This window comes from Lithobates pipiens, unplaced genomic scaffold, assembly GCF_037356315.1.
Source record: "Lithobates pipiens isolate NorthernLeopardFrog02 unplaced genomic scaffold, aLitPip1_a1.2 Scaffold_27, whole genome shotgun sequence".
In the NCBI taxonomy this organism is placed as follows: domain Eukaryota; kingdom Metazoa; phylum Chordata; class Amphibia; order Anura; family Ranidae; genus Lithobates; species Lithobates pipiens.
The window spans coordinates 29,594,185-29,620,910 of NW_027507788.1; the positions used below are offsets into that span (position 1 = coordinate 29,594,185).

The 26,726-nt window shown below is 43.5% G+C and overlaps 1 protein-coding gene across 1 annotated transcript in view; it reads right to left on the reverse strand.

Moving 5' to 3' along the window:
* Positions 1 to 26,726, reverse strand: part of LOC143933711 (uncharacterized) — a 37,059-nt gene continuing 10,333 nt past the window's right edge. The window contains exons 2-3 of the mRNA XM_077456702.1: positions 11,171 to 11,269; positions 1 to 9,727 (exon numbers count right to left, since the gene is read on the reverse strand). Of these exons, the coding sequence (XP_077312828.1) occupies positions 6,276 to 9,727; positions 11,171 to 11,261 (3,543 nt within the window). The 5' untranslated portion in view covers positions 11,262 to 11,269 and the 3' untranslated portion in view covers positions 1 to 6,275. The remainder of the gene's footprint in view (positions 9,728 to 11,170; positions 11,270 to 26,726) is intronic.

The following is a 26,726-nucleotide window of genomic DNA, read 5'->3' on the forward strand; positions in this document are numbered from 1 at the left end:
GGGGGGGGGGGGGGGTGCCATATTAACGCCCATGATTTTGGAATAGGATGTCCAACATGCTCATATAGGTGAGATGGCAACGTTTGGCCACATAGTGTACCAAAGCACACAAAAAGCCCCTCTAAAACTTTTTATGAGAAACTAGTTGTCAAAATTAGGGATAAATATATAAATCTTTCTTTTTCAGAAAACATTTCCAGCATTAACGCACATTAAAAGTGGCAAAATACTTCTTAAATCTTGAGGTGCAAACCGCGCTGTGTACATGTACTGATTCCTATACTATAATACCGATTTTTATAATATTTGAATTTCTTCCGTCTCTGATAGCCTCCATTATATTTTTTGCCCTTTTTCTGTCTACATGTAAAAAAAAATGCTTACTGTCAGATGTAATTTTGCCTTTGTTTTGTATGTAACTTCAGCTTTTATGCTAACATTACATTTATGTGGTCTGCAAACCATGTGACCACACTTTGCTCCTCTAGTATTGCACTGCTTCTCTGCCATTTGCATACGTGCCAACATATTCATCCCAGTTCCCAGGGACACTGTCTCCTCCCTGCCCACAGCCCATGCTTAAAATGCTTCAGAGTGGTCCTGCCCATATGACAAGCACTTTCCAGGTGGTCCTCCCAGATCATGCCAGCTTTCCAGCAGTCTTGACCATAATGATGTGGGTCAGCTTACTTGCAGCCATGATCCCCATGGTTATTACACTCGGGACACAGCATCCTCAGGACATATTACCTAAATGCCGAACTGTCCTACCAAATCTGGGGACAGTTGGCTTCTAAGCACTTTGTGAGCACGCCGCTGATGGCTATTTAAGGATAAGTTAAACTTTTCATTAAAAAATGAAAAGGTGAACTAACTCCAACACCCCTCTATACATAGCGGCCGTGATGCCCCACGTTACCAGTGTAACGGTCCATACACAGCCCTGGAAAGAGTATCCATCATAATGGGAAATGTTCATTGATGAGCGCATCAATGTGACCACGCTGACCAAAGAGTAGGGCATCTGAGGCTGCTACTTCGTCCAGTAAGGAGCCCCCAGAAGAAAGATGCACTTCTCACATGACTGCACTGGCCAATGAGTGCTCGCCATTGCGAACATCATGATAGATACTAACTCCGGGGCTGCGTTTTAGGTTGTAAGGTGAACAGACCAGAGTATCATGACCACTACGTGCAGTACGGGTTCAGAGGGGTGGACAGAATATTTGGAGTTAGTTCACCTTTTTTTTCGTGAAAAGGTGAATTTACCCTTTAATTCCTTCTGTAAGCTAATGCCAGACTTGAAAATTTCGGCAAAGACAGAAGTTGTGCGAAAAGGGGAAAGGAGTTTTGCAAAAAAAGACAGAGTTTGTAATTTAAATTTTATAAAGAACCAGAATCTTACAGTAAAACGATTATGAAATTTACTAAAAGGAGGTATTTATGAAAAAAAAAAAAGGGGGGGGGGAGGGGGTACCAAAAGTGACGCTTAGTTTTTAACAAACACAATACATGAAATATCATCTCTATCTTATTTTTATCACTTCAGATATAGATACAGAGAAATGCATGGACGCTATGCACAGTGTAGGCACGTATTTATAATATTCATTTTCTAAACAAGGGTACCAATACTACAGATGTACTTTCCTCAATCTCTTTATAATGAGAGATGTTCTGCACCTCCGTGGCCACCATCATAGTGGAAAGAAAGATCTAAACAAGCCCAGGTCCATCCAAAACTTTTTATTTAGGTTTTTGATAGAGCAGAAACGTTTTTTTTTTATGTCATCTGGGTTTTGGGGAAACTTCCCATTACTTCAGGACAGGAAGTGGTGAGAAATCTCTGGGATGTAGACCCTTGCAAGGATGTTTTAGTGCTGTCTGAGCCTTCCTGTCACAGTGACAAGCGCCACCTCCACCAATTTGTGGCCTTGGTATCTTGGGGACATGAAGTGAGAGATAATCTTCCTAAGGAGGTCATAGAGAGCAGTTGCTAAGCAAGAAGCAGAGCGAAATCAATGAGAGTTCCCTCTAGTGGCTCATCTACAACTCTCTATGTTTATTGCAATATACAGAGAATAGGGATACGACGTAATAGAAAATCTCCCTAATGGGGTACCAAGCAGGTATTAAAGCTGAACTCTAGCCTTCCCCTTCAGTCATACACAGCTGTACAGGCTCCTCTCCTCTACTAAAGCCTCTCACAGTGTGCACTAGAAGCTGCAAGCCAGTAAGATTTGCTGGCTCAAGGATGCCCAGAATTATCAAGCTTTTTTCCTCCCCATCCAGAATGTCCCTGGTGCACGCCCTTCATGCATTGGATTTAATTTTTTTTAATCATAGAGGCTCAGCATCACACGTGGGCCATGGCAGCCGATCCATATGGGGCGCCCGCCCCCCTAATCCATGTGCCTCACCCTAATCTACATGCAGGGGCCGGACGCAGGGATTCCAAGGGGATTTTTTTTTTAGAAGCACATGTTTAGAGCCTGAGGCTCTAGTTGGCTTAAAAAAAGGGTGGGCTTGGGGTGCCAAGCACCCCGTAAGTGGATGTGGGTGACCTGACTGACTGGGGGGTGGCTGTGAGTGCACTGTTTGCTGCCTCCCCCAATAAAATATATACCCTCGGCCGCCACTGCATTTGGGCATTACTTAAGGGCAGTCTGCATGACAAATGCAGCCTGCTTAGGAACTCCCATGCCTGCAGACCAATATCCACTCGTCAAGGCATTTTTATATTCATAAAACACCTCCCAAGAGCCTCCCCCACCCCCCCATTGCCTGCATCAGGACTGCCTAGGAACGTCCATGCCTGCAGACCGATATCCATCCATCAGGGCTTTTTTATATTCATATAACTCCTCCCAAGAGCCCCCCACTGCCTGCATCAGGACTTAGTTTTGTTGAGAGGAGTACTGAGACAGGGTGCTGTAATGTTTTCAGCAAGCTATGTAAGCTAATCTGCCTGCATTGCACAAAGAAGATCAAAGATCCAGTAATGACTTCACTAGGTCTACAATAAGGAATGTAATGAAAACAGAAAGTTTTTTTTGTTATATAATTTTATTAGGAGGTTGATAGGAGGGAGGGGAGGGAGGAGGAATCAGGGAAGGCAAAATATAAGCAGATTAAACTTCAGCTTTTAAAGCCCAATAAAAACTTCAATACTTTCTTGCTCTATCCAAAACTTAAAAAAAAAAAAGTCTGGAGTTGGGCAGTAAAAGGAACTTGTCAAAATGGCAGCTGCAGTTGCTAGCTTATCTTTGAAGTTGCAGGTTTCACGGCACTGTCAATAGTGCGCCACAGACCCAGAACAAGTATGTGCATGTAGGGTTTTCCAACAAAACACTAAGCGCATGTGTGTCCTGGGTCAGTGACTTTGAAGTAGAAAGGGAAGTGTCAGTATAACAGCCCTGGAGTCTGCACCTTAAAAAACAGATCAGCAATGGCAGCTTCCTTATATCCGATAGGTTCCCTTCAACTTTTTTTTTAGCAGCAATGTAGAAGCATCGCTCATCTTGTCCTTAGGCGGTACAGGGCAGCGAGAGATGATATTATGGTAATGCTACTTTGTCGAGTAATTACTGTAAACTGCAAGTGATCACAAGCAGGAGGCCAATAAGTCTAAGCTCTCAAACTCTTTGTTATCACCTTGGCCCGCCCATAGATGCTAGACGTTGGCTGGGGCCTGCCTACAGACGTGAGATGCTGGGTGGAACTTAACAACTGCCTCACCACCATCCTTCCAAAATGTATGACCATTTTCGCAAAGCTTATCTTATATATATCTATATGGTGAAGAGCACAAATCAGAAGGGACCATTTTGGCCAAATCTTTCAGCACTAGGCAGACACCCCCTGGCCTCCACCTTATATATGATGAAGAACAGAAATCAGAAGGGATCATTTTGGCCAAACCTTTCATCACTGGGCAGACGCAGACACCCCTGGCCCCAATCTTATGTGTTATGAAGAACAGAAGTTAAGAGAGATTATTTTGGCCAAGCCTTTGGGGACTGGGCAGACAACCCTGGTCCCCACCTTATACCTATGGTAAGGAACAGAAATACGAAGGATCATTTGGCCAAGCCTTTTCGGCACTGGTAAGACACCCCTGGCCCCACCTTATATACGATGAAGAATAGAAATCAGGAGAGACAATCCATTTTGGAAGATTGATTCTTCTTTTAGAGATCATCTGACCATGGGGTCATAATAGACCAGGTGAAAATAATCTCATGTCTACAGGCACCTTCAATAACAGCCTGATTAACTAAAATATATGCATACATGTGTATGAACAAACACATGCAGAGGAGCAGTTATTTAAAGGAGAATTCCAGGTAGAACAAAAAATTGCCAGTAACTTGACTTATCGTTGGGTGTAGGGGTATTTGTTTAAGTTACTTTTTAAGACCATCAGCTTTTTTTCTAAAAAACTGTCAGCAAAGTGCCTTTGCTGAAGGTTTCAATGTAGTTTCCAGTAAATAAAGGTGATTTTACAATTCAGCATTTTCTGGATGAGGGTAGAGGCCAATGTTGGGTTGAAGAGTGAAGGCAAAATAGTTTGTTGTCTGTAACAGACAAGCACCAAGTTATCTGAGATAGGGTTCATTGCCTGCTGCAAGCTCAGAACTTTTTGAAGCTATGAGACTTTATTTACAACTGAATATTATGTATGGCCTGGAAGTCCTCTTTCAATTACAAATGTCGATCTATAGTATTGGAAGGCCTTGGTCTACCATTAGCGGTCAAAAAAAGAAGTTGTGAAGGCAACGTGAAAGGTTAAAAGATAGAGCTGCCGATTCATCCCTACGAATGCTAAACAGAATGTAACAAATGCACACAAAAGAATAAATAGTTATATGGTCATTAGCATAAAACAAACACAGAGTATTATAAAAATAAATACCACTTTGAAGTCATTTTCAGTCTATAGACTCAATACAACAGTTGACATTAGGAGTTACAGAAACTGTTGCCAAAGATTAAAGAAATCCTCCAAGTTTGGCTAAACTTGACCCCTGCAGAAGGCCACGCCATGCAGAGAAGCCTTTTGCTTCTCACACAGGCCTGGTTTTTCCTGGATTAGAACCTGCACTCTTGGATTGTGCCTAGAACACCACCTGCTGACAATGCCCCATACTACCGCCAAACCATACTGGTATCATGGACCTTCTATGATCACTACAAGAGAAGGATCAGTGTTATTACTTACGAAGGGTGGTGCCAGGATGGGGATCTCTTCAGTATAAAGTACAGATTAATTTTTAAAGTAGAGAATCCCTTTAAACTTTGTTGGGCACCTAAGTAGCAACAAAGTAGCTATAGTGTGGCATGAGGCAATTGTTCATCCATCCAGCACGAAGTTTAATGGATTAGGAACTAGCGACCTTGCTAGATTCTAATGTCATTCATTTCTTTATTTTGCTGATGACTGGTTCTCTGGCTGCATTCTCTGCTGGGGCAGCGTACAAAATGACTGCCAAATCGAGGACAAAAACTACATTTACTTTCATCGGCCATCCAAATGCTTCCATTCTGTTCCATTCTGTGCAGGCGTGCCTTTAGGCAAGAGCTAAAAAACCACCAAAGTGCTTCTCATTTTATAACACCATTTTGGACTCCATCCCCCCAATGTTCCAAAACAAACCCACCATGGAATCCATGAAAGTGTTAAGATACTTAACCTCTGCTGCCTGAGGTTCTCAGCAACAATGTGCTGAAGTTGCCCCATGATCAGCTGGTGTCAAGCCCTTCAAGATCAGTGGGCTTGATACCGAATCATGTAGCATCCTGCACCAGCTGATCATCAGAGAAGCTTTACAACCGAGATAGGAGAGGCATCACTCTATGTATTTTCTGTTATGTGTATTGTGCGCTCAAAACCTAAAAAATGGTTTTGGGTTGAGGTCTTGCTCAGCTTATCTGCATACCTAGGGCCACAAACTATTTATGGCAACAGCTTGAAAAAAAAATGAAGAACAGGTGGTCCTTTACAGTTTTTTGTATTGGGCCACCTCTTTTCAGAGAATTCTTACTCTTTCTACAGTAATATTGTCCATCACCATTGTAACAGAACACATATATAGCCCATGTTGGCTACCAGTGACGTCAACTGGATTGTTCAGTTACTACCTGAAAAGCACAAAGCACATTTCCTAAGGTAGCATCTTCAGAAACACAATTTTGGAAGGTCTACTACTGGTCAAGTATTGCTCTTTTGCCACATTGTTTGGCCCTACCATATGTGTGGCAGATCTTGTTTGTCACTACTTCTCCTGCTGTGTATATACAGCACTTCTCTCGGGCTCTGTACCTGGGCTTCGAGCATCCATCAACTCATGGTTTGGTCTCCAGCAGAACTGCACTCCATGATGAGGAGTGCTAACCTTGGAGTGCTGCTTCTTGTGGACAGAAAGGTAACCCTGATGAAGGAAGCTGTCTCCACATTCCAAGCAGCTGTACAAAGGCTGTAGGTCATGTGACTTCTGGTGAGCAACCAGATTAGACATAAGGTTATAGCGCCTGGGGCATTCTGTGCACTTGTATGTACGCTTGCCACGGGGTGCAACTCCTTTTTCTCTTGCCGTGTCACTCGAGTCGGTTTTACGGGGACGGCCTCTTGCCCTGGGCACTGCATACTCTGCAGTTTGATCAGCGTCAATGGAAATGCCCTGCCCTACGTGGCTTTTCAAATGATACAAAAGGTTTGACTGCTGGCGAAACCGTTTTCCACAACACTGGCAGGAATAGGGCATTTCCCCAGTATGGGTACGCAAGTGGATCATTAGGCTGGTACGCTGACTGAACTGGCGGTTGCACTCATGGCAGTGGTAAGTACGCTCTCCGGAATGGATCCTCTGGTGAACTAGGAGGTTTGATTGATGAGTAAAAACTTTGTCACAAGCAGGACAGTGGTAATCGGCTTTTCCGACCTCTAATGATGTGGTATCATTTTTAGGACTGGCTTCCAAATGCACCCAGGAAGGTGGAGGGCCGGGGGAAGCCTCCATGTTGGAACTCATACTAGCTTCAACCACTGGCTCCAGCCTAGGAATCATCGGGGAACCTGGCAGATTTTCTGGTGTGCAATTTAGCTGCCCTTGAACTGTGTTTGTCTTTATATGATAAAGCAAATTAGACTGCTGACGGAAACGTCTCCGGCATTGAAGGCAAGAGTACGGCATCTCACCTGTATGAGTTCTTAAATGTACCATCAGGCTGGTGCGCTGGCTAAAGTGCTTGCCACACTCCAGGCAACGGTAAGTCTTATCTCCTGAGTGGATACGCTCATGGACCAAAAGATTGGATTTGTGATTAAATGTTTTAAAGCAGCTGCTGCATTTGTATGTCCTGTCAGCCGATGTTGGGGAGTTACTGCCGTCTAAATTGTTAGATATACACTCTGTACTAGCTGCTATATCACCTAGGTGTATGGTTTGAGGGGCCTCGTAGAGCTGACCGTTGTGATGCATGGGGCTTCTATCGTAAGGAAGGAAACCCAAATGAGGCTGAGGAGAGCCCGAGGCCTGAAGCAAGCCTAAACCCTGAACATTTTTTCCATTTGGATGTTCCTTATTTAAGATTTTCCTTGGACGTGGTATAAGATCGTCTCCAAGAACATCTTCGTGATTCTTGAGGTGCTGAATCAGATTTGACTGCTGTCTAAATCTCTTCTCGCAGAGCCAACACTGAAAAGGTTTTTCCCCAGTATGAATACGCAAGTGAACAATTAAATTTGACTTGTTGTTAAAATAACGAGGGCACTTCCAACACCTGTGTACTGCTTTGCCACCCAAAAATGCTCCCATCTGGCCATGGCCCTGTCCTAGCAATGTGATTTTCCTTGGTCTTCCCCTTCCTAGAACATGGTAAGGACCTTTACCAGATGTTCCCTCTGAACTGTGACTCGTGACTCTCTGAAAACTAGAGCTATGTCCAGTTTGTGGAATAAGGTTGGATTCTAGATTGTTCAATGTCCCCACAACACAGTTGCTTTCTGCTCGGGGAGATAGCTTGAAATGTGATGGATAGCTATCATGCTCTTGGCGAGGAGGTAACAGCAAATTTTCAGTGTAATTATGTGGAAGGCTCCTATTAATAGGACATGGGACCTGTATTTCTCTACGATGCATGACAGTGCTAGGTTGTTCCACATGAAGTTTTTGGTGCAACAGAAGGCTGTGTGAACTCGGGAACCATTTAGCACAGTGGGTACACTGAAAAGCTCTCAGTTGGCTTTCTTCAACTCTCTCCCCACTAGTATTTATTAATTGTGGATTCTCTCGATCTACATACTGTCCAGATGGCCCTATCAGCTGGCCAGAGAGCTTCCCAGGCTGTTCATGTTCTGCAGAGGTGTCCACTTTGGGCTCAACTGACATCACATGACTTTTCATATGGTAGAGGAGATTCGACTGTTGGCGAAAACTTTTTCCACACTGTACACAGGAATAAGGCATCTCTCCTGTATGGCCCCGGAGATGCACCATCAAGCTGGTTCTACGAGTAAAATGTTTGCCACATTCTTGGCAGCGGTAAGATCGGTCTCCTGTGTGAATGCGTTGGTGGACCAGCAGGTTGGACTGATGCGTAAATCGTTTGAAACAATGGCCGCAAACATAGGGCCTTTTACAAGAACCAGGATCTTCTCCCTTATCGTTCTTAATAAAGGGAACCTTGCCGCCCCATACTTCGCTGTTATTGTCATCTGCTTCAGATATCAGATACATGAATGGGATACCAGGAGCTGTGTTCTCTTCGCTCCACTCAGCTCCATCAACATCTTCAGATCTCTGATGACTCTTCATGTGGTGGGTGAGATTGGACTGTTGTCGAAAACTTCTGTTACACCTGTTACAGGGAAATGGTGCCTCCCCTGTATGGGTGCGTAAATGGACAGTGAGGCTTGTACGCTGGTTAAATTTTCGTCTACATACGTGACAAGAAAATGGTTTCTCGCCAGTATGTATGCGTAAGTGTGTGACCAGCGAGGACTGTTTGCAGAAAGTCTTATCGCACACTATGCAGCGGTACCTTCTCCACTCCAACACAGGCTGTTGCTGTTGAGAATCAGGACGGGCCACTTCATTTCCAATGCCTTGGAACTTCTCCTGATTATGGGTTTCTTGATGTTGAAGAAGTTCAGAAAGATCTTGAAAAACAAAATTGCAGAAGGAGCACTGAAAGAGACCCCAGAATCTCTGGTTTGGCTGATCTGCTGGTTCATTATCTTTTCTTCTACCTGTCTCCATGGTCTTGCTTTGATGGCCAACGTTAGACCATCCGTGAGGTCTGGAAGCTACCGCATCTCCTTTTTCAGGTTTACTAAAACTGCTTGGCATTGAAGAAACCCCATGAAGCACCATTGGTGCACTAGCATCCTCTCCTGTTCCAGTAATTTTTGCACCTTGTGCTGCTTGCTCCACAATGTCCTCTTCTCTGCTTCCTGCCTTTTCCATTAGAGGCAGTGATGTCGGTGTACTTTGTTCAGCCGGGAAACTATATGCGACTGGACCACTGTCTGTCTGGCACACTGGTTCATGGGAAATGATTGGATGGACTGTCTTTTCCCTCCAATGGTTGTCTTGGTTGTCTATTTCATTCACAATAAGTGTGGTTTGCTTGTTTTGTGAAGTGGATTGTTCTTCAGGGATCTTTCCAACAAGGGGAGCAAATGATCTTGGTTCTTCTGTCCTTCCACTGGGCCAACATTCTGAAACTAAATGCAAATAATTAGCTATAATTGAAAATGGCTTGCTTCTAACAACAGGCAGATAATACAATAAATAAATTAAAAGTGTTTAGCACTGTCAAGAAGAAATGGTGGATACCCTCTACAATGGTGCAGATTCTAAGCAGTTCATCCTGTCCTTTTCTTCTTGGAAAGAACCAGGAACATCCCCATTAACACAGAGAAGTTCGAACTTCCAATAGCCAAGTTGCTCATTTTTGCCCTCTATGGAGGTCAGGGACAACTCTAATATCCCAAGCAGTGCTCAATGTGTAATCACTACTTCTATTTATTGGGCTTTGTCCACTTTAGGAAGATTATTATGGAAAGATCTCTAAAAGAAAACCCACTTTCATGACAAGCTAGGCTCTTGCCGACCGTATAACATAGATATACGAAGGCAAGGTGGCCCTGCTGACCAGATCACGTACCTAGTATGTGATATGGCACTTCCGGGTAGGGGGGCGCACACACCGCTGGCGACCCGGCTCTGCTGTGATTTTATATTAGATTACCGCCGATCGTCCGGGAACTCGTATAGGACAGAGCTCTGCCTGTGTAAACAAGGCAGAACTCTGTCCTGTCAGCGGGGAAGTAATGGATTTACTTTCCCTGCACAGCAGGGAATTAAATCCTTTACTTCCCCTAGTAAAAGCACCTCGAACTGTACACATAAACACTGGCTAGGCACATATTTAACTCTTTGATCCCCCTAGATGTTTAACTCCTTCCCAGCCATTATCATTCATACAGTGACTGTGCACATTTTTAACACTTATCACTGTATTAGTGTCAAAGGTGTCAGTTAGTGTCCGATTGACCGCCGCAATATCGCAGTCCCGCTATAAGTCGCTGATTGCTGCCATTACTAGTAAAAAAAAAAAATATCCATCAGTTTGTAGATGCTATAACTTTTGCGCAAACCAATCAATATACGCTTTTTGGGATTTTTTTAAATTTTTTATTTTTACCAAAAATATGTAGCAAAATAAATACTGACCTACTTGTATGAAGAAACTTATTTTTTTTTTTTCAATCTAATCAGGATATGTTTTATAGCAGAAAGAAAAAAGATATTGTTTTTTTGTTTTTTTTTCAAAATTCTCTGACTTTTTTCTTTATAGCGCAAAAAATAAAAAAAACACAGAGGTGGTCAAATACCACCAAAATAAAAGCTCTATTTATGGGGGAAAAAAGGATATAAATGTTAATTGGGTACAGCGTCGCACGAGCACGCAATTATGAATTTAAAGTTACACAGTGCCGTATCACAAAAAATGGCCTGGTATTAAAGCGTGCGCGTGTGTGTGTGTGTGTGTGTATGTGTGGGGGGGGGGTAAATCTTCCAGAGATCAAGTGGTTAAAAACAGCATTACATATTAACATAGGAAACACAGGACATTTTTATAACTTTTTAGGAGAAATCCTTACTTTCCACACGACTTGCTCTAGCTTGATTGTTTTCCTGACCGAACGGCTCATCTACATTTTCCATTATCGATAAAACATCCGGTTTAGACATCTGGAAACCTGAGGGACAAGTAACACAAGCTGGGTAAGTTAGGAACTGTTCCTCAAGGGAGTATTTGGCTTTGACTTTTTCTTCTATTTTAGTCTGTTAGCAGCGCATTGTAGTAAATTATTTTTGCCCTATACAGATGACAGACAACAGCACATTAGATCTGTATGGATCGAGAACAGCTGTGTAGCTCAAACGCAAAAGTCCACCCAAAAATGATATTGGTTAAAGATGGTGGTGGAGAAGAGTAATGAAGAAAGTACTTAAGCTTCAAGCAAGACCACACTTGACTCCATGGTCTAGTACAGTGATGGAGAACCTTGGCACCCCAGATGTTTTGGAACTACATTTCCCATGATGCTCCTGCACTCTGCAGGGTAGTTGAGCATCATGGGAAATGGAGTTTCAATGCATGTGGGGTGCCAAGGTTCACCATCACTGGTCTAGTAGGTATGTTTTGGGAGAAGTTTAGGTCGGGTTAAAAAACATGTTCTATTTCTAGGTCCGTCAGAATTTCCGAAAGAAAAAGTCAGATGCAGCCAACACACGATCAAACTATCCGATGGAATGATTCCGTCTGACCTTTTCTGCCGGAAAGTCCGATCGTGTGTGTACACGGCATTAGGGATGGGAGAAGGTTAGGCCTGGTTAAAGTGACTATAAACTATATTCTTCTTCTCCAAAAATAGTCCATACACATCCACTACTTAAAGTAAACCTCAGACATGAAATATGAACAAAGCATATCCCTCTATAGTGTTGTCTCAATGCTATCAGCATAAGTCATTTCTGACATGTTTTCCTGACACCAAGAGATAAAAAGGTGACAGGGGGCGGGACCTCCAGCTGATTGACAGCCTTAGCTCTGTTCTTGTATGAAGGAGGGGGGTCACTTTCATCCAATCAGAACTCAGAGCTCATGCTTTCATGCTGTTAGAAATGGCACCACATGGAAGAGAAATGTCGCCAGGCCTGAAAAAAAAAAAAATTCTTAACACAAGAAAGGTGAAGGCTACAAGAAGATCAGCATCAGATCCGGCTTTACTTATTAGTCAGAATACTGTAGCAAAAGTGATACAAAAATGTAACAAAGATGGAACTGCAACCATCTCACAGAGACGTCCAGGCCGTCCACGGAAGTTATCACCTCTGAGAGGAGTCATCTCTCGCCTCAACTACTACAACTCCCTCCTCGTTGGATTACCTTTACATAGACTATCCCTCCTTCAGTCCATAATGAATGCCGCTGCCAGACTCATCCACCTTACCAGCCATTCAGTGTCCTCCACCCCTCTCTGCCAATCCCTCCACTGGCTTCCACTCAACCAACGAATAAAATTCAAAGTACTAACAATAATTTACAAAGCCATCCATAACTCTTCCCCCAGCTACATCACTAACCTAGTCCCAAAATACCAACCAAGCCGCTCTCTTCGGTCATCCCAAGACCTCCTGCTCTCTAGCTCCCTTGTCACCTCCTCCCATGCTCGCCTACAGGATTTCTGCAGAGCTTCTCCCATCCTTTGGAACTCCCTACCCCAATCTGTGGTTTCAATATCCTGACTGGACGTCATCAGGATATCAAGCCGCTGCGCGCCCCCGGGGTCAGTCTGACAAACCGCAACTCTGATCTAGGTAAAGATGCTCTGATGGAGACTCTTTACCACGTGATCAGCCGTGTTCAATCACGGCTAATCATGGTGTAGACAAGAAGAGCCATTGATCGGCTTTTCCTCACTAGAGGAGGGCCGATCGGCTGCTCTCCTGACGGGGGGGGACTGTGCTGATTATCAGCGCAGCCCTCCAGAAGATGCCCACACTGGACCACCAGGGATGCCACTAGGACCACTGGGGAAGTCACAGCCAGGTATGCCACCCTAGACCACCAGGGATGCCAATCAGTGCCCACAATGGATGGCAATCAGTGCCCACAATGGGCATCACTGCTTGGCAGACATTGTTTGGCACTGATTGGCATCCACCCGTACCATCAATTAGTGTACTTCAGTGCCACCTATCAGTGCCCATCCATGTCCATCCGTGTCATCTATCAGTGCCCATCCGTGCCGCCTATCAGTGCCACCTATGTGTACCCATCAGTGCTGCATATCAGTGCCACCTCTTAGTGCCACCTCATCGGTGCCCATCAGTGCAGCCGAAAACATACTTAATTACAACGTTTTGTAACAGAAGCAACAGAAAAATGTTTTCCCAATTTTTTTTTTTTTTTTAAATTTGCTTAGCAGAAAATAAAAATCCCAGAGGTCATCAAATTCCACCAAAATAAAGCTCTATTTGTGGGAACAAAATTATGTAGTTTGGATAAAGTGTTGCATGACCGCGCAATTGTCATTCAAAGTGCGACGGTGCTGAAAGCTGAAAATTGGACTGGGCAGGAAGGTGTATAAGTGGCCCGGTATTGAAGTTAAAATCTTACTTTTCAAAAGAGGTGTACTTATTTATGCTGAGCACTGTATGTAAGAGTTTATAATCACTTTAATGACCTGTAATATATATATTTTTAAATAGTTTATTACTGTGTTTCTCTGCCTCCTTGTAATGTCCACCATGAACCTCTCCCTTTCTCCTGCACTTGTTTGGAAGGAGCAGTGTACATTATTTTCTGTCACGTGTCCTGTGCGCACTACACATCCCATCATCCATATTCCATCTCAGGAGCGAGCAAGAGAGGATGGCTACAATGTAACATTGGGACTGGGGTTGCACCGATACCAAGTATTTAACTAAGTACTTGTATTGGGCAAATGCTCCGAAGCTTAATGCTAATTAGGGCTGAAACGATTAATCAATATTATCGATAATGAAAATCTTTTTCATTATCGATTAGTTGGTCCGCACCTTCCTCCCTATCAGTCCCGCCTCCACTCCCTCCCACTGTTAGAATCCTCCTGTGTACAAGGCGGCGGCGCCAGCGTATTCTCATGAGAATACAGTGGCGCTCATGTGACCAGGCACGCCCACGCCTCTCCTCCTCGCGGACGTCAGCTCCCCCCCTGATATTCTCAGCCCCGCTCGCTGTTGCCTCGAGGGAATAGACAGAGAGAGGCGAGAAGCAGCCATGAGAGCTGAATGAGTGATAAGTGAACGATAAGGTAGCGGCTAATGGCTATACAATACTCAGTCAGTACAGTACATTCATTTCTGTGATGACAAGTGCCCCATCATCCTAAGTATTTCTGGGGGGGAGGGGGGGCGTGTCCCATCATTGGTGTTCCCACAAGGAATAGTGCCCCATCATTGGTGTTCCTGGGAGGAACAGTGCTGTCCCATTATTGGTGTTCCCATGAGGAATAGCCCCCCATCATTGGTGTTCCCTGGAGGAATAGTGCTGCCCCATCATTGGTGTCCCCAGGAGGACTAGTGCTACCCCATCATTGGTGTCCCCAGGAGGATTAGTGCTACCCCATCATTGGTGTTCCCAGGAGGACTAGTGCTACCCCATCATTGGTGTTCCCGGAAGGAATAGCGCCCCATCATTGGTGTTCCTGGGAGGAACAGTGCTGCCCCATCGTTGGTGTTCCCACGAGGAATAGTGCCCCATCGTTTGTGTTCCCTGGAGGAATAGTGCCCCATCATTGGTGTTCCCGGGAGGAACAGTGCTGTCCCATTATTGGTGTTCCCATGAGGAATAGTGCCCCATCGTTTGTGTTCCCTGGAGGAATAGTGCTGCCCCATCATTGGTGTCCCCAGGAGGACTAGTGCTACCCCATCATTGGTGTTCCCGGGAGGAATAGTGCCCCATCATTGGTGTTCCCAGAAGGAATAGTGCCCCATCATTGGTGTTCCTGGGAGGAATAGTGCCGCATCATTGGTTTTCATGGGAGGAATATTGCCCCATCATTGGTGTTCCTGGGAGGAATAGTGCCCCATCATTGATGTTCCCAGGAGGAATAGTGCTGCCCTATCATTGGTATTCCCGGGAGGAATAGTGCCCCATCATTGGTTTTCACTGGAGGAATAGTGCTGCCTCATCATTGGCATTCCCGGGAGGAATAGTGCACCCATCATTGGTTTTCATGGGAGGAATATTGCCCCATCATTGATGTCCCCGAGAGGAATAGTGCCCCATCATTGGTGTTCCCGTGAGGAATAGTGCCCCATTATTGGTTTTCACAGGAGGAATATTGCCCCATCATTGATGTTCCCGGGAGGAATATTGCCCCATAATTGGCGTTCCCGTGAGGAATAGTGCTGCCCCATCATTGGCGTTCCTGGGAGGAGTAGTGCCCCATCATTGGTGTTTCCGGGAGGAATAGTGCTGCCCCATCATTGGTGTTCCCGGGAGGAATAGCGTCCCATCATCGGTGTTCCCGGGAGGAATAGTGCCCCATCATCGGTGTTCCCGGGAGGAATAGCGTCCCATCATCGGTGTTCCCGGGAGGAATAGTGCCCCATCATCGGTGTTCCCGGGAGGAATAGTGTCCCATCATCGGTGTTCCCGGGAGGAATAGTGCCCCATCATCGGTGTTCCCGGGAGGAATAGTGCCCCATCATCGGTGTTCCTGGGAGGAATAGTGCCCCATGATTGGTGTTCCCGGGAGGAATAGTGCCCCATCATCGGTGTTCCCGGGAGGAATAGTGCCCCATGATTGGTGTTCCCGGGAGGAATAGTGCCCCATCATCGGTGTTCCCGGGAGGAATAGTGCCCCATCATTGGTGTTCCCGGGAGGAATAGTGCCCCATCATTGGTGTTCCCGGGAGGAATAGTGCCCCATCATTGGTGTTCCCGGGAGGAATAGTGCCCCATCATTGGTGTTCCCGGGAGGAATAGTGCCCCGTCATTGGTGTTCCCGGGAGGAATAGTGCCCCGTCATTTTCATTATTACTTTAAATAAACGAAAAAATTGCATATTATGTTTTTTTATGATTTTATGCGATTAATCGAAACAATAATCGGCCAACTAATCGATTATGAAAATAATCGTTAGTTGCAGCCCTAATCCTAATCGTGGTCATTCAGGGACTTTAAGTTCAGTTTCTAAGAGATATATAAAGATAAAGTATAAATTATTTGGTTTCACAAAAACTGATCAGTCAGCAAAACATGGACCAGCAATGGAGGCCCCTCCCCCAAGCCATGTATTCCATTTACATTTGCAGTCTTAACCTCTCTTCAATACGGAACTCATTCAAAAGAAAAACAAACCCAAAAAAAAAAAAAGCAGTTTCTGTAATATTCAAAGAAGGCGTCATATTGAATTAAAGCCATACTCATGTAATATTATCTAAGCGCTGAAACATATGCTTGCAATTAGTCTCTTTTTGTAGAATATCCCTCCGCCTCGCCAATTCCTAGAGGCCAAAATCTGAAACGGGTTTTTATTTGGGTTCTCATGTTTCCGTCCTTTTGATTTTTGGATTCGCTTTCATTTGTGCCGGAACAGATGATCATTTTGAGTCTATCGCGTGGCTAATGGGAGACGGGGCCTTAAGTATGGAGGAGAACCAAAGAATAGGTAAAAACATTACCGCAGTATCTGGACTTGTGTTGTTGTCCACTGTCACCCTCTAAAAGAGCGAAACTCGCTTATATATTATTAATGGTTCCAAAAATGTGTCCAAACTGTCCAATTTGTCCGCAGCAATATCGCAGTTCCAATACAAAATCGCAGATCACCGCCATCACTAGTTAACCACTTCCCATCAAGGCCAATTCTGACATTTCTCTCCTACATGTAAAATTCATCATTTTTTTTTGCTAGAAAATGACATAGAACCCCCAAACATTATATATGTTTTTTTTAGCAAAGACCCTAGAGAATGCAATGGCGGTTGTTGCAACTTTTTATCTCGCACGGTATTTGCGCAGCAATTTTTCGAACGCTTAAATGCTTTTTTTTTCGAACGTTTCATGCTTAAAAAAAAAAAAACTGTAAAGTTAGCCCAATTTTTTTACATAATGTGATAGATGAAGATACGCCGAGTAAATAGATACCCAACATGTCACGCTTCAAAATTGCATGCACTTATTATTTTAAAATGTAAAAATCCCCATAGGCGACGCTTTAAATTTTCTTTACTGGTTACATGTTTTGCGTTACAGAGGAGGTCTAGTGTTAGAATTATTGCTCTCGCTCTAACGTTCGCGGCGATACCTCACATGTGTGGTTTGCACACCGTTTTCATATGTGGGCGGGACTTGTACATATGGGTGCGCATATGTGCGAGCACGGAGGGATGGGGCGCTTTACATTTTTTTTTCTTATTTATTTGACTTTTTATTTTTACACTTTCCCTTTTTTTATCACTTTAAAGCTCAGTTCACATTGGTGCAATGTGGGAAACCCTGCAAATCCACTGCGAGTTCCCGCATCGCACCTGACTCACAGGCAATTCACACTGACCGTGACCATGCCCCGTGGAACCGGCTTCAAAATTGCATGCGCTCGTGGAATGGCGCCAAACTTTGGTATTTAAAAATCCCCATAGGCGACGCTTTAATTTTTTTTACTGGTTACATGTTTTGCGTTAGAGGAGGTCTAGTGCTAGAATTATTGCTCTCACTCTAACGTTCGCGGCGATACCTCACGTGTGGTTTGCACACCGTTTTCATATGTGGGCGGGACTTGCGTATGCATTCGCTTCTGCGTACGAGCTCACGGGGACAGGGGCGCTTTATTTTTTTTTATTTTTTTATTGTTCATTTTACTTTTTTTTTTTTTGTTTGATACTTAAAAAAAAATAATAATAATTGATTACTTTCATTCTTATTACAAGGAATGTAAACATCCCTTGTAATAGAAATATGGCACGATCAGACCTATTTACAGTGAGATCTCACCTCTAGGCTGGGAAGCCTAAAATAAAAAAAAATAAAAAAAACGATCCTGGCTTCCTAGCCAAATCGGCGCCGTTATTTTGAATGCAGAGGCCGGGCGTGACGTCATAACATCACACCCGGCCTCCGAACAATCATAGAGACTCCGGGGACGATCTGGTCCGCTGGAAATCTCTATGGCAGGGCTTGACAAATTTGCTTGGAATCTAGGAGCCAGCTTAAAAAGTTAGGAGCCAGGTCGGTAACGGCGATCCGGACCTGTCCCTGGCCTGACATGGAGACGAGTGAGGGGAAGATAGCGCCGCAGCCCCCCCCCCCCCTTTTTTTTCCTTAATTAAAATAATTTTTTTTTTTTACTTTTTACAAAAAAAAATTATATATATATATATATATATATATATATATATATATATATATATATATATATATATATATAATTAAATTAATAAATAAATAAATTAATAATATATATATAATATAATGAGAAGCCATTTACCAGCCACCACACTCACCGTTGGGCAAAAGGCGCCAGATGACGCCCGCAATCACTTCCTTCTCTTCACTTTGGGAAGGAAATGGGCGGGCAGGGGAGCTTCACTCCATTAGGAATTAGCATTATTGGAATAGGGTGTAATTTCTACATCCACCACAAGATGGCGCCAGACTACCGAAAGATTTTAGAAGGCCGCAAAGCCGCGGCCTCAATTACTGGCCGGCGCGGCCCGATGCAATTGCGCGGCGGAGTTCGGGGTCCAAATGGAGACGGGATACCCCAGCAGCTTTGCCCCAGTCGCCAGGACACGAATTCTAGGCGCAAATGCGACCAGGCGCCCGGGGTTTGTCGAGCCCTGCTCTATGGTATTATCCGGGGCCCGGCGGATCCTGTGACCGACTCACCGATGGAAGCGGTGAGTCGGTAGAAGCACCGGAGGGCGGCGGGAGGGGGGGGATGTCCCCTCCTGCAAGAACGATCAAGTGGTGGAACAGCTGCTATGATTGTTCTTATGGTGCAGGGAATCGCCGGCTGAAAACGCAGATATCTGAATGATGTCTGTGGCCTCAGGCATCATCCAGATATACCCCCAGAAAGTCAAGGACGTCCCTGGACGTACCTTGGGCGGGAAGTGGTTAAAAAAAAAAAATATATATATATATATATATATATATATATATATATATATATATATATATATATATATATATAAAACAATAAAAATGCCATCTATCCCCTATTTTGTAGACGCTATAACTTTTGCGCAAACCAATCAATATACGCTTATTGCAATTTTATTTTACCAAAAATACGTGGAAGAATATATATCGGCCTAAACTGAGAAAAAAAATAGTTTTTTTTATATATTTTTGGGGGGATATTTATTATAGCAAAAAGTAAAAAATATAGCTTTTTTTTTTTTCAAACTTGTCACTGCTTTTTTGTTTATAGAGCAAAAAAATAAAAATCGCAGAGGGGATCAAATACCACCAAAAGAAAGCTCTATTTGTGGGAAAAAAAAGGACGTCAATTTTGTTTGGGTGCCATGTCGCGAGACCGCACAATTGTCAGTTAAAGCGACGCAGTGCCGTATCGCAAAAAGTGCTCTGGTCAGAGAGGGGGTAAATCCTTCCGGGGCTGAAGTGGTTAAAGTTTGACATGTTAGGTATCTATTTACTTGCCGCAGCATCATGTTTCACATTATACAAAAAAACTGCGCTCTCTTTAGTGTTTTTTTTCTTCTTTTTTTTTAATTCATGAAAGTGTTAAATACTGCGTGACATACAAAAAATTGCAACACCCATTTTATTTAGCCTCTGCTAAAATATATATATATACACACACACACATATATATATATATATATATATATATATATATTAGAGCTGCCACGACGAGTCGTCGTAATCGATTACGTCGACGTGCGTGCATGGCGTCGATGCGTCACACAGTGAGAGTTGCAGGTCCACACCCCCACCACGGCTTTCAGCACAGTGCTTCTCTCATCCTGCTCCGTGTCTCCCGCTCTCCTCCGTGCTGCCGCCCCCCTCTCTTCTCCTCCTCCGTGCTGCCGTCCCTCTCTCTTCTCCCCCTCCGTGCTGCCGTCCCCCTCTCTTCTCCCCCTCCGTGCTGCCGTCCCCCTCTCTTCCCCCCCTCCGTGCTGCCGCCCCCCTCTCTTCTCCCCCTCCGTGCTGCCGTCCCCCTCTCTTCCCCCCCTCCGTGCTGCCGTCCCCCTCTCTTCTCCCCCTCCGTGCTGCCGTCCCCCTCTCTTCTCCCCCTCCGTGCTGCCGTCCCCCTCTCTTCTCCCCCTCCGTGCTGCCGTCCCCTTCTCTTCTCCCCCTCCGTGCTGCCGTCCCCCTCTCTTCTCCCTCTCCGTGCTGCCGTCCCCCTCTCTTCTCCCCCTCCGTGCTGCCGTCCCCCTCCGTGCTGCCGTCCCCCTCTCTTCTCCCTCTCCGTGCTGCCGTCCCCCTCTCTTCTCCCCCTCCGTGCTGCCGTCCCCCTCTCTTCTCCTCCTCCGTGCTGCCGTCCCTCTCTCTTCTCCCCCTCCGTGCTGCCGCCCCCCTCTCTTCTCCCCCTCCGTGCTGCCGCCCCCCTCTCTTCTCCCCCTCCGTGCTGTCGTCCCCCTCTCTTCTCCCCCTCTGTGCTGCCATCCCCCTCTCTTCTCCCCCTCCGTGCTTCCGTCCCCCTCCGTGCATCTGCCCCCCTCTCTTCTTCCCCTCCGTGCTGCCGTCCCCCTCTCCTTTTATCTTAACTTTACAAAAAATAAAAAAAAAGGTAAGATAAAAGAATATAACTACATACTTATATATATATATATATATATATATATGTACTAGTTTTATTCTTTTATCTTACTTTCCCGGCCCCTTACCATGTGATGAGCTGTCAGCCAATGAGAGTTGATCACATGATCTAAACAAAAGCTCGATAATCGTTCTTTTTTTCTCCTAATGCTGACAGCGTGAGGAGAAAAAAAAGCCGGTCACTGTCTTATCTGCAAGGGACATCGGTCCCGAAGACGAAGAAGCAATTCTGCCTCATCTGTGCCACCCGTACCCCCTGCCAGTGCCACCTGACAGTGCCGCCTATCAATGCCCACAAGTGCCATCTATCAATGCCCACCAGTGGTGCCAATCAGTGCCACCTAGCAGTGCTTGCCTATTATTGTAACCAACCAGTGCCGATCAGTGCCCATTATTGACCCCATCAGTGCCCATCACTGGCACCTATCGGTGCCCATCACTGCCGCCTCATCAGTGTACATCAACGAAGGAGAAAAATAACGTGTTTGCAAAATTTTATAACAAAATATAAAAAAAAATTTAAAAAACATTTGGTCTTTTTAAATAAAAAAAAATACAGCAGAGGTGATCAAATACCACCAAAATAAAGCTCTATTTGTGGGGAAAAAATGATAAAAATTTCATTTGGGTACAGTGTTGTATGACTGCGCAATTGTCATTCAAAGTGCATCAGCGCTGAAAATTGGTCTGGACAGGAGGGGGGTTTAAGTGCCCAGTAAGCAAGTGGTTAAAGAATCAGTGCACTGTCAGGCAAATGATGCGAAAAGGCCGGCTGGGTGCCGTGTCCCTGCTAAGTATAGAAGAAGATTTGTTACACCAAAGACTTTGAAATAAAAACAAAAAAGGTAAACTTTTTAAAATTGAAATAAATGTTGAGCCATACGGTAAAGTCAATAATATGCTGCTGGGGACGAGTGAAAAACGATTAACATCAAGGTGAGAATTTTTGGAATTTTAACTTTTTTGTTAACATGAAAGTACGAATTTCTGAACATCAAAGTCAGAGTGAAAACAAATATACAGTAAAAGAAAAATTCTTTATCAATCAAAGAGATTATTTCCATCACCATTTATAAATAAAAGGCTTCTATTCTGATGTTTGATTTTGATCCAAGTCCGGTAAATTAATAAAATATAAAGATATTTCTACTATATGATTGTTGGCTCCGGCTTGGCAGAAAACTGAAGAAAGTTTCAGTATCATTTTTTTTTTTACTTTTATTTCACTTTTAATCCAAGGACTCGCTCCCATGCGTAGCCAGGAAAGTGGTAAACGCACGTGGTTGAGCTGTGGATTTACTGCCCCTCCCACTGACCGCCCACCTAAACTAGGGGCATGCAGCCGCTCAGGGGAAAAAAAATTAAGTGGCATATCGAATTTGGCAATGCTGCCGCCAAATGTGACCCATACGAGTAAATGGGGGGCATGGCTGTGGTGTGGTAGGTTGGCATTTTAATGGCTCAAACAGATGGTGGGGAGGCGAAATATCAGTAACTGAACTGTGCCACTACTTTTAATATTAAATATATATATTTTTTTTATTTTATGGTACTTTACATAGTTAGTAGGTTTAAAAAAAGACACAAATCCATCAAGTGCAACCAAAAAAAATAAAAAAATGCTCCCGTATACCCAATCCAATACCCACAGTTGATCCAGAGGAAGGTGAAAAACGCCAGCAGAGCATGATCCAATTTGCTACAGCAGGGGAGAAAATTCCTTCCTGATCCCCCGAGAGGCAATCATATTTTCCCCGGATCAACTTTACCTATAAATGTCAGTATCCAGTTATATTTTGTACATTTAGGAAATAATCCAGGCCTTTCTTAAAGCAATCCACTGAGCTGGCCAGAACCACCTCTGGAGGGAGTCTAGTCCACATTTTCACAGCTCTTATGCCCTATACGCGCAGTCGGACTTTCCGATGGAAAATGTGCGATCGGATCGCGTTGTCGGAAAATCCAATCGTGTGTGGGCTCCATCTGACTTTCCGACACACAAAGTAAGAGAGCAGGATCTAAAATATTCCGACAACAAAATCCAATCGTTTAAATTCCGATCGTGTGTAGACAATTCCGACGGACAAAGTGCCACGCATGCTCAGCATAAATTACGAGACAAAAGCTATTGGCTACCGGCCTCTTTATAGTCCCGTCGTACGTGATTTATGTCACCAAGTTCTGAACGTTGTCGGATTTTCCGACAACCTTGTGCGACCGTGTGCACAAGTCTGGGCCAAAATCCGTCGGAAAAAAATCAGACGGATTTTGTCGTCGGAGTGTCCGACCGCGTGTACGGGGCATCACTGTGAAGACACCTTTCCATATTTGGAAACCTCTCTTTTCCTCTAGACGTAAAGTAGGGGGTGCAGCGGATCGTCACCGATCCGTGATCCGAACGAGTCACCCCGCTCGGATCGGAACATGCCGCGATCTGCGGTCTCGGCCTTAGGAAAGGCCGTGGCTTCGGCCTAGCTCCGAAGCGGCGGCCATCTTTCTAGCCCATTATGTTGCACTTACCTGCAAATGAAGCCTGCAATGTCCCCGCTGGTGGCGGCATCCATCTTCGCTCCTCTTCCTTCCGGGGCCGCGGACTCTGGCTCTACGACTAGCCAGGGGCCGCGGACTCCGGCTCTATGACTAGCCAGGGGCCACGTGGGAGTCATCAGTCATGGCACTTGTGAGTAAAGAAATGGCACAGAGGCCCGTTTCTTCACAGCGCATTCACGCCAACTACATAATCGGCGCACTACAAGGTAAATATTGCCACTTTTACCTATAGGTAAGCCTAGAATAGGACTTACCTATAGGTAGTGGAAATACACGTTTAGGAGATATTTCCACTACCTATAGGTAAGTCCTATTCTAGGCTTACCTATAGGTAAAAGTGGTAATCAGAGGTTTACAACCATCTAAGGGCACTTTCGCACTGAGGCGCGGAGGTGTCATCTTAGCAGCGCTTTTCGGCCGCTAGTGGGGGTGCGTTTAACCCCCGTTAGCTGCCGTATAAAGGGTTAAAAGCGGCGCTTCCAGGCGCTGCACATTGATTTCAATGGCAGGGGCGCTTTAGGAGCGGGGTAATGGTCAGGAAGGGGGTAAATCCTTCCAGGGCTGAAGTGGTTAAAACAAGGCACAGCAGCGCACTCATACCATGCACATGCTTTATGCGCACAGCAATGCACGCTGTATGGTGACATACGTGTATTCTTTCCCCCAAAAAGCAATTTTTTCTTCTCAAACCACATTCACTTCCAACCTTTATACTGCATATACAGTATATAAATAAAACATTTTAAAAAAAGGGCAGACTTAATGGATCACTTGGTCTTTTTTTTCTGCCCTCACTTTTCTCTCTATATTTTTCTGGGTAAATAATAAGCATTATTATTATTTATTTATTTTTGCAAAGCCATCTCTTTAATTTTTTTAGCTTGCTCCAGATTTATGTTTAAAAAAAAAATAAATAAATAAAAAAAAGAAAAAAAAAAAAAAGGGCAGACTCGATGGATCACTTGGTCTTTTTCTCTGCCCTTTTCTGTTTCTATTTTTCTGGGTAAACATTAAGCATTTTTCAATTTTTTTTGCAAAGCCATCTCCTGATTTTTTTAGCTTGGTCTTTTTTTCTGCCCTCACTTTCTTCTGTTTCTGTTTTTCTGGGTAAATAATAAGCATTATTATTATTATTTTGCAAAGCCATCTCTTGAATTTTTTAGCTTGCTCCAGATTTATGTTTAAAAAAAAAAAAAAAGAAAAATAAATAAAAAAATGAAAAAAAAAAAAAGGGGCAAACTTAATGGATCACTTGGCCTTTTTCTCTGCCCTTTTCTGTTTCTATTTTTCTGGGTAAACATTAAGCATTTTTCAATTTTTTTTGCAAAGCCATCTCCTGATTTTTTTAGCTTGGTCTTTTTTTCTGCCCTCACTTTCTTCTGTTTCTGTTTTTCTGGGTAAATAATAAGCATTATTATTATTATTTTGCAAAGCCATCTCTTCAATTGTTTAGCTTGCTCCAGATTTATGTTTAAAAAAAAAAAAAAAAAAAAAAAAAGAAGAAAAAAAAAATGAAAAATAAATAAAAAAAAGGGCAGACTCAATGGATCACTTGGCCTTTTTTTCTGCCCTCACTTTTCTGTTTCTATTTTTCTGGGAAAATATTAAGCATTTTTCTATTTTTTTGCAAAGCCATCCCTTAATTTTTTTAGCTTGGTCTTTTTTTCTGCCCTCACTTTTCTCTGTTTCTATTTTACTGGGTAAATAATAAGCATTATTATTTTTATTTTTTTTTGCAAAGCCATCTCTTGAATTTTTTAGCTTGCTCCAGATTTATGTTTAAAAAAAAAAGAAAGAAAAAATAGAAATAAATTAAAAAAAGAAAAAAAGGGCAGACTCATTGGATCACTTGGTCTTTTTTTCTGCCCTTTTCTGTTTCTATTTTTCTGGGTAAACATTAAGCATTTTTAATTATTTTTTTTTTGCAAAGCCATCTCGTGAATTTTTTAGCTTGCTCCAAAATTATGTTTAAAAAATAAAATAAAAAAAGAAAGAGAAATAAATAAAAAAAAAAAGAAAAAGGGCAGACTCATTGGATCACTTGGTCTTTTTTCTGCCCTTTTCTGTTTCTATTTTTCTGGGTAAACATTAAGCATTTGCAATTTTTTTGCAAAGCCATCTCTTGAATTTTTTAGCTTGCTCCAAAATTATGTTTAAAAAAGAAAATAAAAAAAGAAAGAGAAATAAATAAAAAAAAAAGAAAAAGGGCAGACTCATTGGATCACTTGGTCTTTTTTCTGCCCTTTTCTGTTTCTATTTTTCTGGGTAAACATTAAGCATTTGCAATTTTTTTGCAAAGCCATCTCTTGAATTTTTTAGCTTGCTCCAGATTTAAAAAACAAAACAAAAAAAAAAACAACCTCCTTTGTGCTGCATTATTGTGGCCTAAAAGACAAACAGCCGCTACACTGGGAACGCATTGGTATGTTAAAAAAAAACAAAAAAAAAAAACAACATCTAAATAAAACATAAGCCTAAATCAAATGATATTAGAGCTGCAAAAATAAATGAGCGGCGGCAGTTTGTCCCACGTCTGAGGCTCGGAGAGGGATATTTACGGCCTCAATATAAAAATAACACTTCCACACCATAACACATTGCACATCCCACAGCCTTTTTAACTGCTTCGCTCCCAAATTTCCTCCGGCAGCCCACTTTAATCAATGACAGATCCAGACCCCCAGGCTGGAGCTCTTCCTGTCTCTGTTAGGTTTCTCTTGTTTAATGGAAAAACATTTTTTTTTTTCTTTCCCTTTTTCTGAGGCCGGGCTGAAATATTAAGGGTCCAACAGGTCAAAATGGATTCTCTCCCAAAGCCCAGGCCCAGCTAGGGTTGCCGCAGCAACGCGAGTCACGTGAACATAAGAAAACAATGGTTTTAATGCTAGCAAAACAAATAAAAAAAGCAAAGCAGGAAGTTTGCGAAGTAGATACTGGGGCTGCTATGGAGAAAATCCGCCTGAAAATGTGTTGTGGAAGAACAATGCGTGTTTTGTATAGATTGTGGTAAAAATAGGAACGTGAAAAGCATCGCTCGACAAATGCTTAAAGCGACTGCTTCGAAAAACAAAAAATAAATCCAAAAAATAAAAATAAAAAAAAGCAAAAATATGTTTGAAAATCCTGCTCCCGGGGGACTCCTTTGCACCATGTATATTGAGCTGCATAAAATAAATCAACACAAGGGCATATAGAAAACAATTGCTTCCTAGGAGTCCTGTTCACAGCATAACACTGCATTGAGGTGCACAGCATGCCTGCATATTTACCCAGAGCAACGCATGGCACTGCAACGCCTATGGATGTTTCTTTGTTTTTTTTTT